Raw genomic sequence first — 12,488 nt, 5'->3', positions numbered from 1 at the left:
TCCCTGCCAGGGCGGCGGCGGGGGGGATGGCACAGGCCATGACACTCTACTCACAAAGCGGAAGCAGCTGCGGATGCTGGGCTCCACGTTGCTGCCCCCAAATGCCGCCACCTCCCCAAGCTGGCGTGGGACCTGGATGGCCTCGTGGAGCAGGACGCCCAGGTGCCGCTGGTCACACAGCCCCCCAGCATTCGCCACTTGGCTGAAGAGATCTGCAGCAGGACAGACACACAGCCCTGTTAGAGACATGGCTGATGCCCTGACACACCAGGCAGGATGCAGGCATGGGGGAGTGGTGTGTGGATCAGACCAGGTCCCCACCGCCTGTCTCCAGCAGGGAGCTCAAATAAGAGGGAAAAACTGACCTATGATTAAATAACTTTTACCACTATCCTTCCAGCTGTCAGTAACCAGAAATTTAGAGTCTTCTTGAGACAGAGGTTACATACATCACTTCTTTAACAGCCACAGCTGGCCTGTCCTCTATGAATCTGCCCAATCCATTTATTTAACTCCTTGGTGCTTCCCGTGCTAATCCCTCCATGGTAACCCATGGCAGAGTACCATAGTTAAAATGCAGTGAGGAAAGGGGCTTCCTTTAATTTGTCTGAAACCTACTTCCCAGCCATGCACCCTAGGTTTTTTCCTTTTGGGAAGCACTGGATAACTGTTGCCTGTTTGCCTTCTCTGCACCATTCCTTATAGCACCATGCAAGCAAGATCACCACGGCATCAGTCAGTCTGCAAAAATGCCTCCTAATTTAGGTGGTGGCAGGCTTGGGGAGGGAGGAAGGGAAGGAGGGGTGGCGATGCAAGCAGATTAGTTACTGCAGGAAAGCTGTTTCTCTGCTCTTTCTGGGCAAAGAAGGGCTAAGCCAGGAAACAAAAGAAATCCCGCTTTCCCCAGGTTACTCAGCACTTGGCCCTGAGGAAGGGAGACAGGGAACTCACACTGAAACTTCTCCTTGACCTCTGTCCCGCACAGACATGCGATGCCTGTCTTGAAGGAGAGAGCCCTCATCTTCCCGCTGCGGCCACTGCAAGGCAAGGTATTGCACAGGTTTGCAAATGTCTTGGAGGGATTTTTTTATGCAGGTCAGCAAGGCAAGCCCATGCCGGGCAGCCTCCTTGCTAGCGGCCAGGGCCTTTTTGCAGCACTGCCAGCTGGAAGAGCAGCACAGAGGTTTCCTTCCAAGCATGGCAGCCCCACAGCTCAAGAGTACACCGAGGGACCGGTACCTGTCAAAGACATTCAGCAGCCAGTTGAGGCTCATGTCCACACAGAGCGGCACATTCACCAGGAGCCCCCGCTCTCCCCCCAGCCTCTCGTAGAGGGCGGTCAGGCAGTGAATGACCTCCACCACGTCCATCGCCCGGTCACTGGGCTGCAGGTCATGCTCACTGAAGATTTCCAAGGCCATGGCCAGGGTGACCATGTCCACTGCACAGAAAGCACAAGTGGAGGGATCAGAGGGAGAAAGGAAAACAGGAGAGGTGAGAACCAAGAGGAGGGAGAAGCAGTCCTTCCCTGACCTGGAGCAGACTCAGCCCCACTGTGGCATGGAAGATGCTGCCAGGATGGGCACAGCTCCCAGAATTGCTCTCCCACCCATAAAACCCTGCCAAAATACCTACATCTCCACCTATAGTCAACTTGAACCACCATTCTGTGTGACCTTCCTTCCCTGTTGCTGTGGCCAGCCATGACCACAAAAATGCTACCCAGGAAAAGCTCCGTGTGGAGCTGCAGGCACCCAGAGCCAGCCTCTGCACGTGCCGGGTCCCTGTGGGGGTGGCGTGGGGAGGTGAGGGGCACAGAGCCACACAGGCTCTATGAGCAGCCAGATGTGTAACAGTCCTGCCTCCAGCTCTGACTGGCAGCGGGTGTCACGGCACAAACCTAAAATGGAACTAGGACAGCGTGAGCTACCCTGTTTTCAGATTTCTATGGTTGCAGGTTATATGTGCTACCATGTTCAGCAGCCAGAAATCTTTCTTTCCTGAAAGTCCATTTCTGAGACCACTTATGTTCTCACTACCCAGGGGACCATGTGCCATTTCTACAGTGTAACTTCACTCTGTGGGAAAGTCCTCCCTTCTCCTGTCAAAGCTGCCAACAGTTGCACTGGGGACCCCAAATTCACACACCAGTGAGTATCACTCCTGCTCACCCTCACGTCCACATTGCCCATGACTGCACATGGCTCTGATGTGTCCCACACTGCCTCTTTCCTGCATGGCCACTCACTTCACCAAACCTCTCATCATGGGGAAGCTGCTTTGGCAGTCTCCTTGCCCTTCTCAAGTATGTCTTGAATAAGAAGCACTTATCTTATGATCTTCCACATAATTTCTGGGCTGGGAAGAAGGTGCCAGCGCAGCACGTGAAATGCAAGAGGTGGGCAACCAAAGATGCACAACAGCAAGAAGGGTTCTGCTTTGCTCTCTGCCCTTTTCCTCACCATGCCTGGTGTTTCTGCAGCCACAGATGCATAGACATCTTCGCAAGATGGCGAAAGCTAACTGCTGCTTTCCCCCATTTACACCACATCAGCCCTGAACATCCCTGGCTATGGGACTGATCTGATCTGATCACCACAGCATCATGAAACTACTCCGCAGTCAGGGTTCAAATCCCCCAAGTACCAAACCTCCTCTGACATTCACTCATTGGCTTCTTCCAGCCCTTTCACAAGATGCCAAGGAGCACAGGTCTGCCTGGGTCCCCACTGCCACCTGGCTGTGTCTCCACCCCATTGGGAATTAATTCCATTCCATTGGGAACGATTAATTCAGGAGGGGGTTTTCCCTCATCCTGCCGCTGTTTAATTTTGACAGAGCCTTAGATGAAAGGCCTTGCCAAAAGCTCTCCAGCAGCCAAGGATGCCGCATCTATCAGATTCCCATCTTCCTGCTCACCAATTCCCCCGCAAACTCCTCAGCAGTTTCCGAGGAGCAGCTGCCCCTCGGAGAGCCACACATCATGTTGAACTTGCATCATATTCACCTGGCTATTAATCCTCATTTTAACTGGAGTTTTACCAACAGTGCAGAAGTCAGGTTTATTGGCTCCCTTCCTCCTCTTTAAGTAGTGGAGCCCTCTCTGCCCCTGCCAGCAAGGCTGGTTTCTGCTCTTGGTTACATCCACAGCTTCTCCAGGCTCCCTTGGAGCTCCTGGGTGAGCCCCTACCTGATCCCACAGCTTTGTAACTCTGAGCTGGACCACTTTGTTCTCAAATCCCTTTGACTAACACCTGCCCTTGAGGCATTTCCACCCTAAGCCTGCAAAGAGAGGCGCTGAACCTCAAGGGTAGATTTGCTCAGCTTTCCAGCCACAGGCTCATCTTCCTAGGGCTTCTCTTCCGCCTCAGATACCTGTCCCCTGGCGGGCTCCTGCCTTTGATGTGCTGATAAAAGCTTGTGTTAGTTTAATGCCTTTATTGAGGGAGACCCAGCAGGAGGGAAATACTTCCCACACTCACATCGCAGGGCTTTTTGCACGCGTCGCAGTTTCATAGCTGTCCGATATGCTGAGAACTTGATATTGTTCAAATCCGCTGCAATAAGACAGGAAAAGAAGAATAAAACTGCAGCTCGACATCCTTATCTCCAGGGCTGGAAGCAGCAGTTGCCATTCCCAGACACCAGCCCCACCAGCAGAAGCAGACTGTGGGAGGAAGAGGGACAGGGCCTGGCAGGGGGTCGCACCCCATTGCTTTGGGGGGCCCTGTGCCACAGAGGTGAGCAGGTGGGCTTGGGGGGATCTCACACAACACCCTATACTGCAAAAAGGCTTATGCTACTCAAATGGTTTTGTGGCAGTCTCCTTACCCAGTGTCTGGTACAACTCCGTCATCTTAGGGTGGTCCCAGCATGTTGTCTGGGCCTGGTGGCTGGAAGGAAAATAGAAGGAAACCAAGAGTCAATCTGGGAATTAAGCAGCTGCCATGAGAGATTAAAAAAAGGACCCAGCTGTCTCTGGGAGCAAGTGCCCCAGTGCCTGCAGACGCTGGGGCTGCAGTACCCCAGTGAGCACACTCCCCAACCACAGAAGCCTGGAGGATGCCCCTGCTTGCTGCCAGCCCTGCCTCCTTCCAGCCAGTGTTTTTCCTCATCTGGGGCATCTTGGCAGGCAGGGAAAGCCTGACTTTGCCAGGTTGGGGGTGACAGGCTTCACCAGACATCAGTGCTCAGACCAGTCTGCTCACTGCCCCTGCTCCTAACTGGTCTCCAATTCCCGTTCCCACTGGGCCAGAGAAGACCACAGGTTGTGACTGGGAGCACACTCACTTGATGTAGTATGGCACTTTGTTGGGGGAAATGGCTCGCTCCCAGGGGACCTGGACAGAGGCTGCAAGGAGAGAGACACAGATGTCAGATCAACACCAACCTTTAGGTTCGTGCTGTTTCTGATGAGAGCCCAGTGGGACTGTGCCAGCAGGTAGGTGCCTCTGAAGAGGCTGTGCCTTCCCAAATCACCAACTGGGGGTGTTGGAGCGGGCAAGTGGATGCTGCCTGTAAGAGAGGCACAAGACTGCCAGTCTTGTCAGAGGCGTCTTGCCTTTCTTGAGACAGGGGCTTTTGATGATGAGCAAGGCAACACTGTGGTCACCAGCAGGCAGGGCTCAGCAGCTGGGATTCAGGCACACACAGAGCACTGCCTGTGGTGGCCAGGCTTGGGCACCCACAGCATCTGCTGTTCCCATCACCTGTGCTTGGTGCATCAGCTGCAGTATCTCGGGAAGATGAGAACGCACCCCATACCAGTTGCCTGCCACCCTATGTTTGTTATCTAGAGGACAAAAGCCCTTTTATGACCCTCAGCTATTTTCCCTTGTCACAGGCAGCTTATTAATTCCAGCAACTGGAAAAGATACTCTTCCTTTCAGGTAGGAAGTCATGGTCTGCAGAGAGACACAGGCCAACAAATCCCACTGACATCTGGAGACCCTGCAGGGCTCAGCATATCTAAGGACGGACCCCAGACTCTGGAGCATAACCTGCTGTCCATCCTTTTCCGGTCTGAGAGCTGTCAGCCAGTAGCAGCTCAGCTCTGTAGGAACAGCACCCTTTGCCTTGCCATGTGAATTAAGACCTCCTTAATGTGTGCATTTTTGCCCTTCAAATGACCAACACAGGATACAGGGGACTGCCTTTTTCTGCCATCTGTTGTCTTGCCCACCCAGTCTCTAAGACTGGCACAGTCCCAGTATCACCTGGGAGCTGCCGCTGCAAGTGTCACAGCTCCATGCTCTGAAGGGGAGCCACACTTGTGTCCCACACTTGGTGCTGCAATGTTAGTACAATGCTAACTTTGGGAGATGCCTTCTGCTCCAGTTCCTGTGCACCAGGGACTGGACTGGGCCCTTTTCTAGCCGCATGCATGGCTCTAGGCACAGCAACAGGACTCCGCGCCTCATTCTCCTGTGCCACAGCTCATGCTAAGCCACTCTGCAGAAGCAGCCTCACGGCAGGAAGCCAGGAGGGCCTGCTCACGTACAGGAGAGGAAATGCTGGGAGCCTGGTCCGAAGTCCCGGTGGGCGTCTTGGAGCTGCTTCAGGCGTTCATTTACAGAGGCCTGGAGAATGGGACAGAAGAATTCAGTGGCGGCCCATCAGGCATTTCAGATTGAGGCCTCATTCAGGAAGGCTTGTGGATGGACTCAGACATGCCCCAGCACACTGGTCCTCTTACTTCCCCACCTGCCTTGGTATTTGCATTCCCCAGTCCACTCAGCCCTCTACACCTCCTCCCACAGGCTGAGGCAGCACAGGCCACATCTCCAGCTCACCTGTATCCATATTTTCACAGACATCAGCAAAGCCACAGCTGGTACTGCCCCCTCCCCAACAGATCCTGATTCTCCTCAGTCAGCGTCCTTTGTTCCTCCCATTGCCTTTTCCTGCTCAAGACCTCTACAGATTCACCAGCTACTTTCCTCACACTGAGCTGACTCTCTCCTCCAGGAACACCTGGAATACCATCCCTGCTATGCCAAGCCTTACTTTATCATCCTTGAAGCTCAGCAGTGACAGCCCTTCCCCAGCATCCTCCCACCTGTGGGGTTTTTGCAGTGCTTGGTCCTGACTCCTCCTTACCTGCAGCTGCTTCCAGCGCGTGTTGATCTGCTCCAGGGTACGGGAGTTCTCCATGGACAGGTGGACATCTGAGATGGCAAGCTGGTGCGCGAGATCATTGACCACTTTCACTCCATCCTTCACGGGGGAGAGCTCCTCTTTGAACAGCTGGAGCCCCATGCCCAGGGGAACAGGCACAGGGCAAAGGAAGAAGGAAAAGAAGCAGGCGAGCGGTCAGGGCTTGGATCTGATCCCTCTGCTACAAGCTAGAGAGGGCTAGTGGCTGGCAAGATGCTGCTGACTAACCCTCCCACAGGGTACCTTAGCAGGGGAAAAAAAAAAAACCACAAGCCAAACCAGCCAGGCCGGACATTACTCAAATCTCCTGAGAAATGGAACAGGGACAATGGCTCATCTATGCTCAGCCACTGTACCTGTGTAAGGTCTGTGCCACGACAAGGTGCTCAGCACAGCCAATTGCTCAGGACACTGTGGGCCAAATCCACCTTCACAAAGCTAGGGGGCTGTTGGAGGGAGGACCTGGCCCCTGACACCCCAAGTAACAAGACTGCATTGGACTGAGCAGTCAGGAGGAGCAACACTGCCCTCCTGGGAAGCAGCATGTCATCACCTCTGGGGCCAAGGCTGGAGCCTTCTGAGAGCCAGAAGTACCTTGATTGACTGGATGTGCTCTGGTAAGGAGTCAATGAAGAGGTCTCCAATGGGTTCCCAGGTTTCGCGCACACTTTCAGCCTGGTCCAGTGTCGTGCTGAGCTCCTCCATGGCCCCTTTAATCTCTAGCAGATGCTCGAGTGTCCGTTCAATGTGACGGTGCTGGTCCACACACCGGGCCGTGAGCTTCTCCCACAGCTCACTGGCCACATTCGCCTGCTTCCAGACAAAGCGGCTGATGTTTTGGATCCGATGCCGGGGAGAGACATCTGTGAAGGCAAAGCAGAAAGGGAAAAGAGTAAAAATGAGAGCCCAGCCCAGAGGAGAGTGTGCAAGAGATGGAGAGAGGGCAGGGAAAATGGAGATAAAAAAATCTAGGGAAAACTGGAAAGAGGGAGGGAAACCAAGTGATAATAGTATCCAACTCTGCACCAGCTCCTCTAGGTATCCAGCCTGTCCACAGACCTTTGTCTGTCCTCACAGGCAGAAGTCCTGCTGCCATTTAAAAACCTACCCCAGAGCACATCTGATACTGTCTCATGGGATGCACCCCATCATGGGCTGCACCAGCAGCCTCTGCCTTCACCTGGGACAGAAGCATGGGTCTGTGCCAGTCTGACCTTTGGCCAAAGGATTGGAAAGAGCCTGGTGCCTGATGGTGCGGTGCTGAGCACTGACGTGCCGCTTTGTGCCAGACCAACCACCTCCGCTCCATCCTCTCCAGTTCAGCCCAGGAGGAGCTGTGCTGTGCTATGGGAGAACAAGGAAGGGGGAGCTCCACAGACCTTTGCTTTCTGAAGTTGGTTCTTCTAATTCCTCAAATGGATGCTGGGAAAGGAAAGCCTGTGCTGACTCCAGGACAGAGTAAATGTATGGTCCCCGAGACTTCACTTCTTCCATGAAAGCCTGGAGAGCAGAGCACAGAGATGAACCAGCTGGCTGAGCTGGAGAATCGTGCCCCTGCTGCCCCCTTGCCAAGGGCTGCAGTAATTTATTCACTCCAGGGCCAAAACCTCACTAGAGACACAGAGAGTTTAACAGAGAAATATTTTTGCAGTTTGGGGAAGGAATGACCATCTGCAAGAAGATGGCTCCTGCAGAAGTCTGGACTGCAGCTTTGCTGGAGGGGAAGGGCAGAACAGTGAGCCCAGAAGGGTGTACTGAGCCAGGGCTGAGCAAGAGGAACTGCTTGGAGACGCTCCTCACTCATGCAGAGAGAGTGTGGCCATGCAAACAACCCTTCCAGCAGCTCTTCAGCAACAGGTCCAGCTGCTGGAGGAGCAAGGAGGGGAACAGCAGGATGCTCCAAAGCAGCACATCCACCAGGGCAGACTTTGGAGGCAGGCTGGTTTAGGATGTCGTCTCCTCCCCTCCAACTGCAGTCCCCCGCTGGTGCTTTCTGCTGGGTCAGCTATTTGTGTGCCAGGGAAGTGGCTAGCGCCATGGTTGAGGGATAGCAATGGCAAGCAACAGTGCAGTTTTGCTTTCAAGGTAAAAACAACTAAAGCCCAACAGCCACTGGGAGTGAGAAGGTAATGCTCTGATCAGGGAAGCGGGAAACACTGATCTGTCTGGGTTTACCCCAGTTTCAGATATGATGATAATGTGCTACTGCAGGTATCACTCATGTCCCGACCATTGGGTTACCTTTAGATCAACCGACCTCCTCAGGCCTCAGGATCCCAAAAGCAGAGGCCAGTGAGAGGCAATTCCCTCTGTTGCAGAGGTAGGACATAAGGAGAAAACTAGGAGAGAAGTGATGGGGCCCACTACCAGCTGCAGCACCTGGTTGAGGCTATAATGCAGATTTATTGTCTAAAGCCAGATGGGCTCTGCCTGTTGCATGCCATGGGTATTTGCTATGGGATTGAGGCTCTGCCTTTCCACAGGAAGCAGAGATGGAGACAGGCAAGGACTGGTGCACTCACAGGCTGTGGGCATGGGCAGTGATGTGAGGCAGGGGTCCCAGGCAGGGCTGCCCACCTGCAGCAGTGGCCACCTGGCCACCTGCACCTGCCCACCTTAGCAGTGAATGGGAGGCATGAAGGAACATACTGTGTGCGTCTCCTTTTCCTGCTGCACCAGGAGGACATCACCCCGCAGGGGCAGCTGTGCCGAGAGCTCCTCATCCTTCTGCCCAAGCCAGTCTATGATCTCCTGGAGAGGCACCTGCAGCTTCCCACTGTGGTCAGAAAAGGCTTCCAGACGAGCCCTGGCAGGAGAGTGAGGACATCAGGATGATAGTCAGATGGACAGGAGAGGAGCAGGTTCCCCAGGGAGGAGAGGCACAGCACCGTGGCTGGGGTGGTGACCCCCAGGCATCCCCAGGACCCCACCAGTGACTGGCAGCTCTCCTCAGCATAGGCTGTGCATGAACATCAGCCAGCACAGATGCTACACTGCCAGGTGGGGTGAAGCACAGAGATTCTGGGAGACAAAACTGAGGCTGTTCATCACTCTGGAACCCAGAGCAGAGGACAGAGCTGCTCTGCATTTGCTGTGCTCTGGCTAGCAAGGGGGGCTTGGCCATGGCAAGGCCATGGGGCAAACAGAGACAAGCTGCAGAGACAGTCGTGCCAGAGGATGGAGAAAGCAGCAGAAAGCAAGCAGGAGTGAATGAGGGGAAGGAGAGCAGGACAGGATGGGTAGAAATGGAGGGTATGCTTTTCAGCATAGACTCAGAGGTCTATGGACAAGAGGGGGAACTGAGCCAAGGTCACCATGAATTCATGTGGCTCATCAGGTGAACAAGTCCAAAAACCTCCTAACAAGCACATATAGCAGGCAGGACTCAAAGGTCAGGCCAGCCTCGGTGCTTGCTCCAGGCAGGGACTCTTACCGAAGGCTGTGGGATTTCTTTTTGATCTCGTTCCAGCAAAGATTCATCTCTAGATGGGTCTGGGGTCCGGCAGCACCGCTTGGAGGCTGGGGGGTTACACATAAAGGTCCTGCACCATCCTGCGAGGCTTCAACCTGGGCAGAAACAGAACTGCACTGCATCCAGAGATCACTGCCCAGTGCTTGCAGCACTCACCTGAGGACACCTACCCACCTCTGTCCTAACCCTGCCTGGCTTTTCAACTCACAAGGGGGCTGCCCTTCTCCTGGAGGGAGTTAGCAGCTCCAGGGAAGCTTGTGGCCATGCCTGGAGGAAGGATGCAGTGCCAGCTTGAGCAGCACCAAGAACAAAGGTTGAAGGAAGGGCTTACTGCACATCTCCTGTTCTGCAGGATCTCTGTGCTCTTCAATTATCCAGCAATGAACTTATCTCACTGCTAAGTATTAAATCAGAACTGGCCCTTGTGTGTCACAGTCCCTGCAGGGCTAACAGTGATACCTTTCCACACCATACAGCGCTGCTACGCTTCAAGAAGAGGCGAGCACTGTGAGTCCTGTTGTTCCTAGGGACCAAGGGGACCTGCCAACCTCCTTTACGCCATCCCCAGTACTAGGAGCTGCCACCTGCTCCTCTACAGAATCACAAGGATATTCTCTGCCTGCACAGCAAATCTGGGATGCTGCTGCTCCTCCACAGATGCTGCTTCTCCTCTGCACCTCTCCAGAACAAGCAGTGGTGGGAAGGATGCTCTGAGAGGCCGTGGAGCAAATGACAGCAAATCCTAACGCGGCCACACAAAGGAAGCACACTTTGCACTGTGCCACTCAGTCAGGGAAACTGGGTGCTGATCCCTGCACAACAAGTCCTTGGTGCATGGGGGAAGGAATCCTCTCCTAAGCTTTTAACACTGTATCATGCTCCTGCTTGTGATGGCAGCAAAGACGTCGTTGCACTTGCTGATGACAGCAACACACACCAGCAGGACTGGAAGCATCTCACATAGGACTCAGTGAGTGAGAGGGGATTTCCTCTCCAAAAAACATAGTTTTTTGTGCAAAACACATGGACACAGTGCATCTCCACAAGTGAGACATTGATGTGCTTTGTTGGGGAAATGGCAGCATTTCAATCTAATGCTACTTCGATATTAGAGCTCATTTATGATAATTATCCCCAGGTGATTAATTAACCATAATTAACTGCATTATTACTTTCCAAACAGCACATACAACAGGTACCTCTTTGCTAGGGAAGGGCAGCTGCCTCTGGGGAATAGCAGCAGCTCTGCCAAGGGGAATGTGCAGATATGTGTTACTTGTCCCATCCAAGGGCACCCAGAGGTGTCCAGGGGACAGATCCAGCCAAGCCAGGGAGAACAGGCAGGATGAAACCAACAGACAAGGAATTTGGCTGCACAGCTAAAACAATATCCCCTCCATGACAGTTCTCAGAGAGAAAGCAAATGATCGCTGAGACTGGTGCTAAGTTTGCTTCATCTAAAAACATCTACCACCAGGCTGTTCTCTGCCTCCCCACCCTGCCACTCCAGGAGCATCAAGAAAATCATCACGCACAGAGTTCACAGGAATCTTGGGGTCATGAATAATAAACCACTCAAGCTAAAACTGCTGCTTGCACATAGAAAAATCAAGACTCTACATGTGCATATCCTCATCATGCTGAAGTAGGTTAGCCCCACAGCATTGCCAGGGAACGCTCCCAGCCCTCCCCTCTATCCCAGGGTGTACCAAAGGAGGGGGATCAGCTCTACCTGGGTGCAAGTGCAACTGCAGGACAGCTCAGCAGACAACACAGTCCTCCCAGCCCTGTTTAAGAAGTTAAAAGCCCACCAAGCCTGCGACTCACAGACCATGCCCAGTAGATGAGCCAGTGACAGTGGCCAAGCAGGGGCCAGGCCATCTGCTCCCTTAGGACAAAACCCTTGCAAGCAAGCAGAGGGAAAATGCAGTGCTTTCCTTCTGAGCATCCCCTAAGCATCCCTTCCTCAGAGCCCCAGCAGCAGCAGCCTGAATCTGCATTCCCCCTCCACCCTTGAACAGCTTTATTTTCCATTGCAGAACACTCACGCGGGCTCTGGCGAGTGCATCTACCTGTGCTTAGCCACAGATCCACCGCAGGGCCGTTCAGCTTTGCTGGAGCAGTGGGCATCACCTCCTACCCTTCCGGGTGCTGCCAGGCAGCACCCGGCAGGGAAGCAGGCAAGCGCCGTGTGCTCAGCAGAGCGGGGCACCCTGAGCACTGACCCCCCAGGAATCTGGAGGGAGGCGGCAGTGCCTCGCAGCCAGCCTCAATCCCAGCTTTGTCCGGTGGCATTCCAGCAGCCTCCAACCTGCCTTAACCCTGCTGGTGCCACCGTGGCTGCCTGCAAGGCACAAAGGGGGCAGAGATCTGCTCACTGCAGGGCACCCCGTCATGGGAAAGCCCCTTGTGGGAAGTTGTCTGTGCACAGATGGATTGTTCTGGGCACTGGGGAAGATCCATCTCTGCAAGGGCATGGAAAAGGTGATGGTGGGCTGGGGTGACCAGCGGAGACCTTGCCCTCAGATGCTAGAGCACATGCAGGTCAGACAGATGTGTTTGCCCGGGAAGAGATTTACCCAGGGAATGTGTCCAGCAAGCTTTGACTGCCCAGAAGGTAAATAGTCAGGTCCTTGAGACCTAACACCCAAGAAGCCAAAGATGCCCTCCTTGCCCTCCATGTGCTCCAGCCCAGCACTGGGTGCCAGCAAAGATGTTCCTGCCTGCCTGGACTGGGTGAAAATAGTTTGTTTTTGCCAGAATTCTCTGGGCTGGCTCCTTGTGGCCCCCACAGTCCTGCCACCCAGCATTGTTTCCATGCTATCCTCCACCTACAGTGAGGGAATGAAAAGCTCCCTGG

General features: G+C 53.9%; 1 protein-coding gene across 1 annotated transcript in view; it reads right to left on the bottom strand.

Annotated features, from left to right (window-relative positions):
• Positions 1 to 12,488, bottom strand: part of DRP2 (dystrophin related protein 2) — a 19,492-nt gene that overhangs the window by 4,808 nt on the left and 2,196 nt on the right. The window contains exons 2-13 of the mRNA XM_009649071.2: positions 9,590 to 9,723; positions 8,806 to 8,962; positions 7,536 to 7,656; positions 6,751 to 7,019; positions 6,100 to 6,246; positions 5,501 to 5,579; positions 4,291 to 4,351; positions 3,832 to 3,893; positions 3,483 to 3,557; positions 1,240 to 1,441; positions 952 to 1,037; positions 55 to 212 (exon numbers count right to left, since the gene is read on the bottom strand). Of these exons, the coding sequence (XP_009647366.2) occupies positions 55 to 212; positions 952 to 1,037; positions 1,240 to 1,441; positions 3,483 to 3,557; positions 3,832 to 3,893; positions 4,291 to 4,351; positions 5,501 to 5,579; positions 6,100 to 6,246; positions 6,751 to 7,019; positions 7,536 to 7,656; positions 8,806 to 8,962; positions 9,590 to 9,723 (1,551 nt within the window). The remainder of the gene's footprint in view (positions 1 to 54; positions 213 to 951; positions 1,038 to 1,239; positions 1,442 to 3,482; positions 3,558 to 3,831; positions 3,894 to 4,290; positions 4,352 to 5,500; positions 5,580 to 6,099; positions 6,247 to 6,750; positions 7,020 to 7,535; positions 7,657 to 8,805; positions 8,963 to 9,589; positions 9,724 to 12,488) is intronic.

The sequence above is a fragment of the Egretta garzetta genome, unplaced genomic scaffold, assembly GCF_000687185.1.
Source record: "Egretta garzetta isolate BGI_Z169 unplaced genomic scaffold, ASM68718v1 scaffold1021, whole genome shotgun sequence".
NCBI lineage: Eukaryota > Metazoa > Chordata > Aves > Pelecaniformes > Ardeidae > Egretta > Egretta garzetta.
The sequence above is the reverse complement of the archived record's forward strand: the minus strand, read 5'-3'. Positions and strand labels throughout refer to the sequence as shown.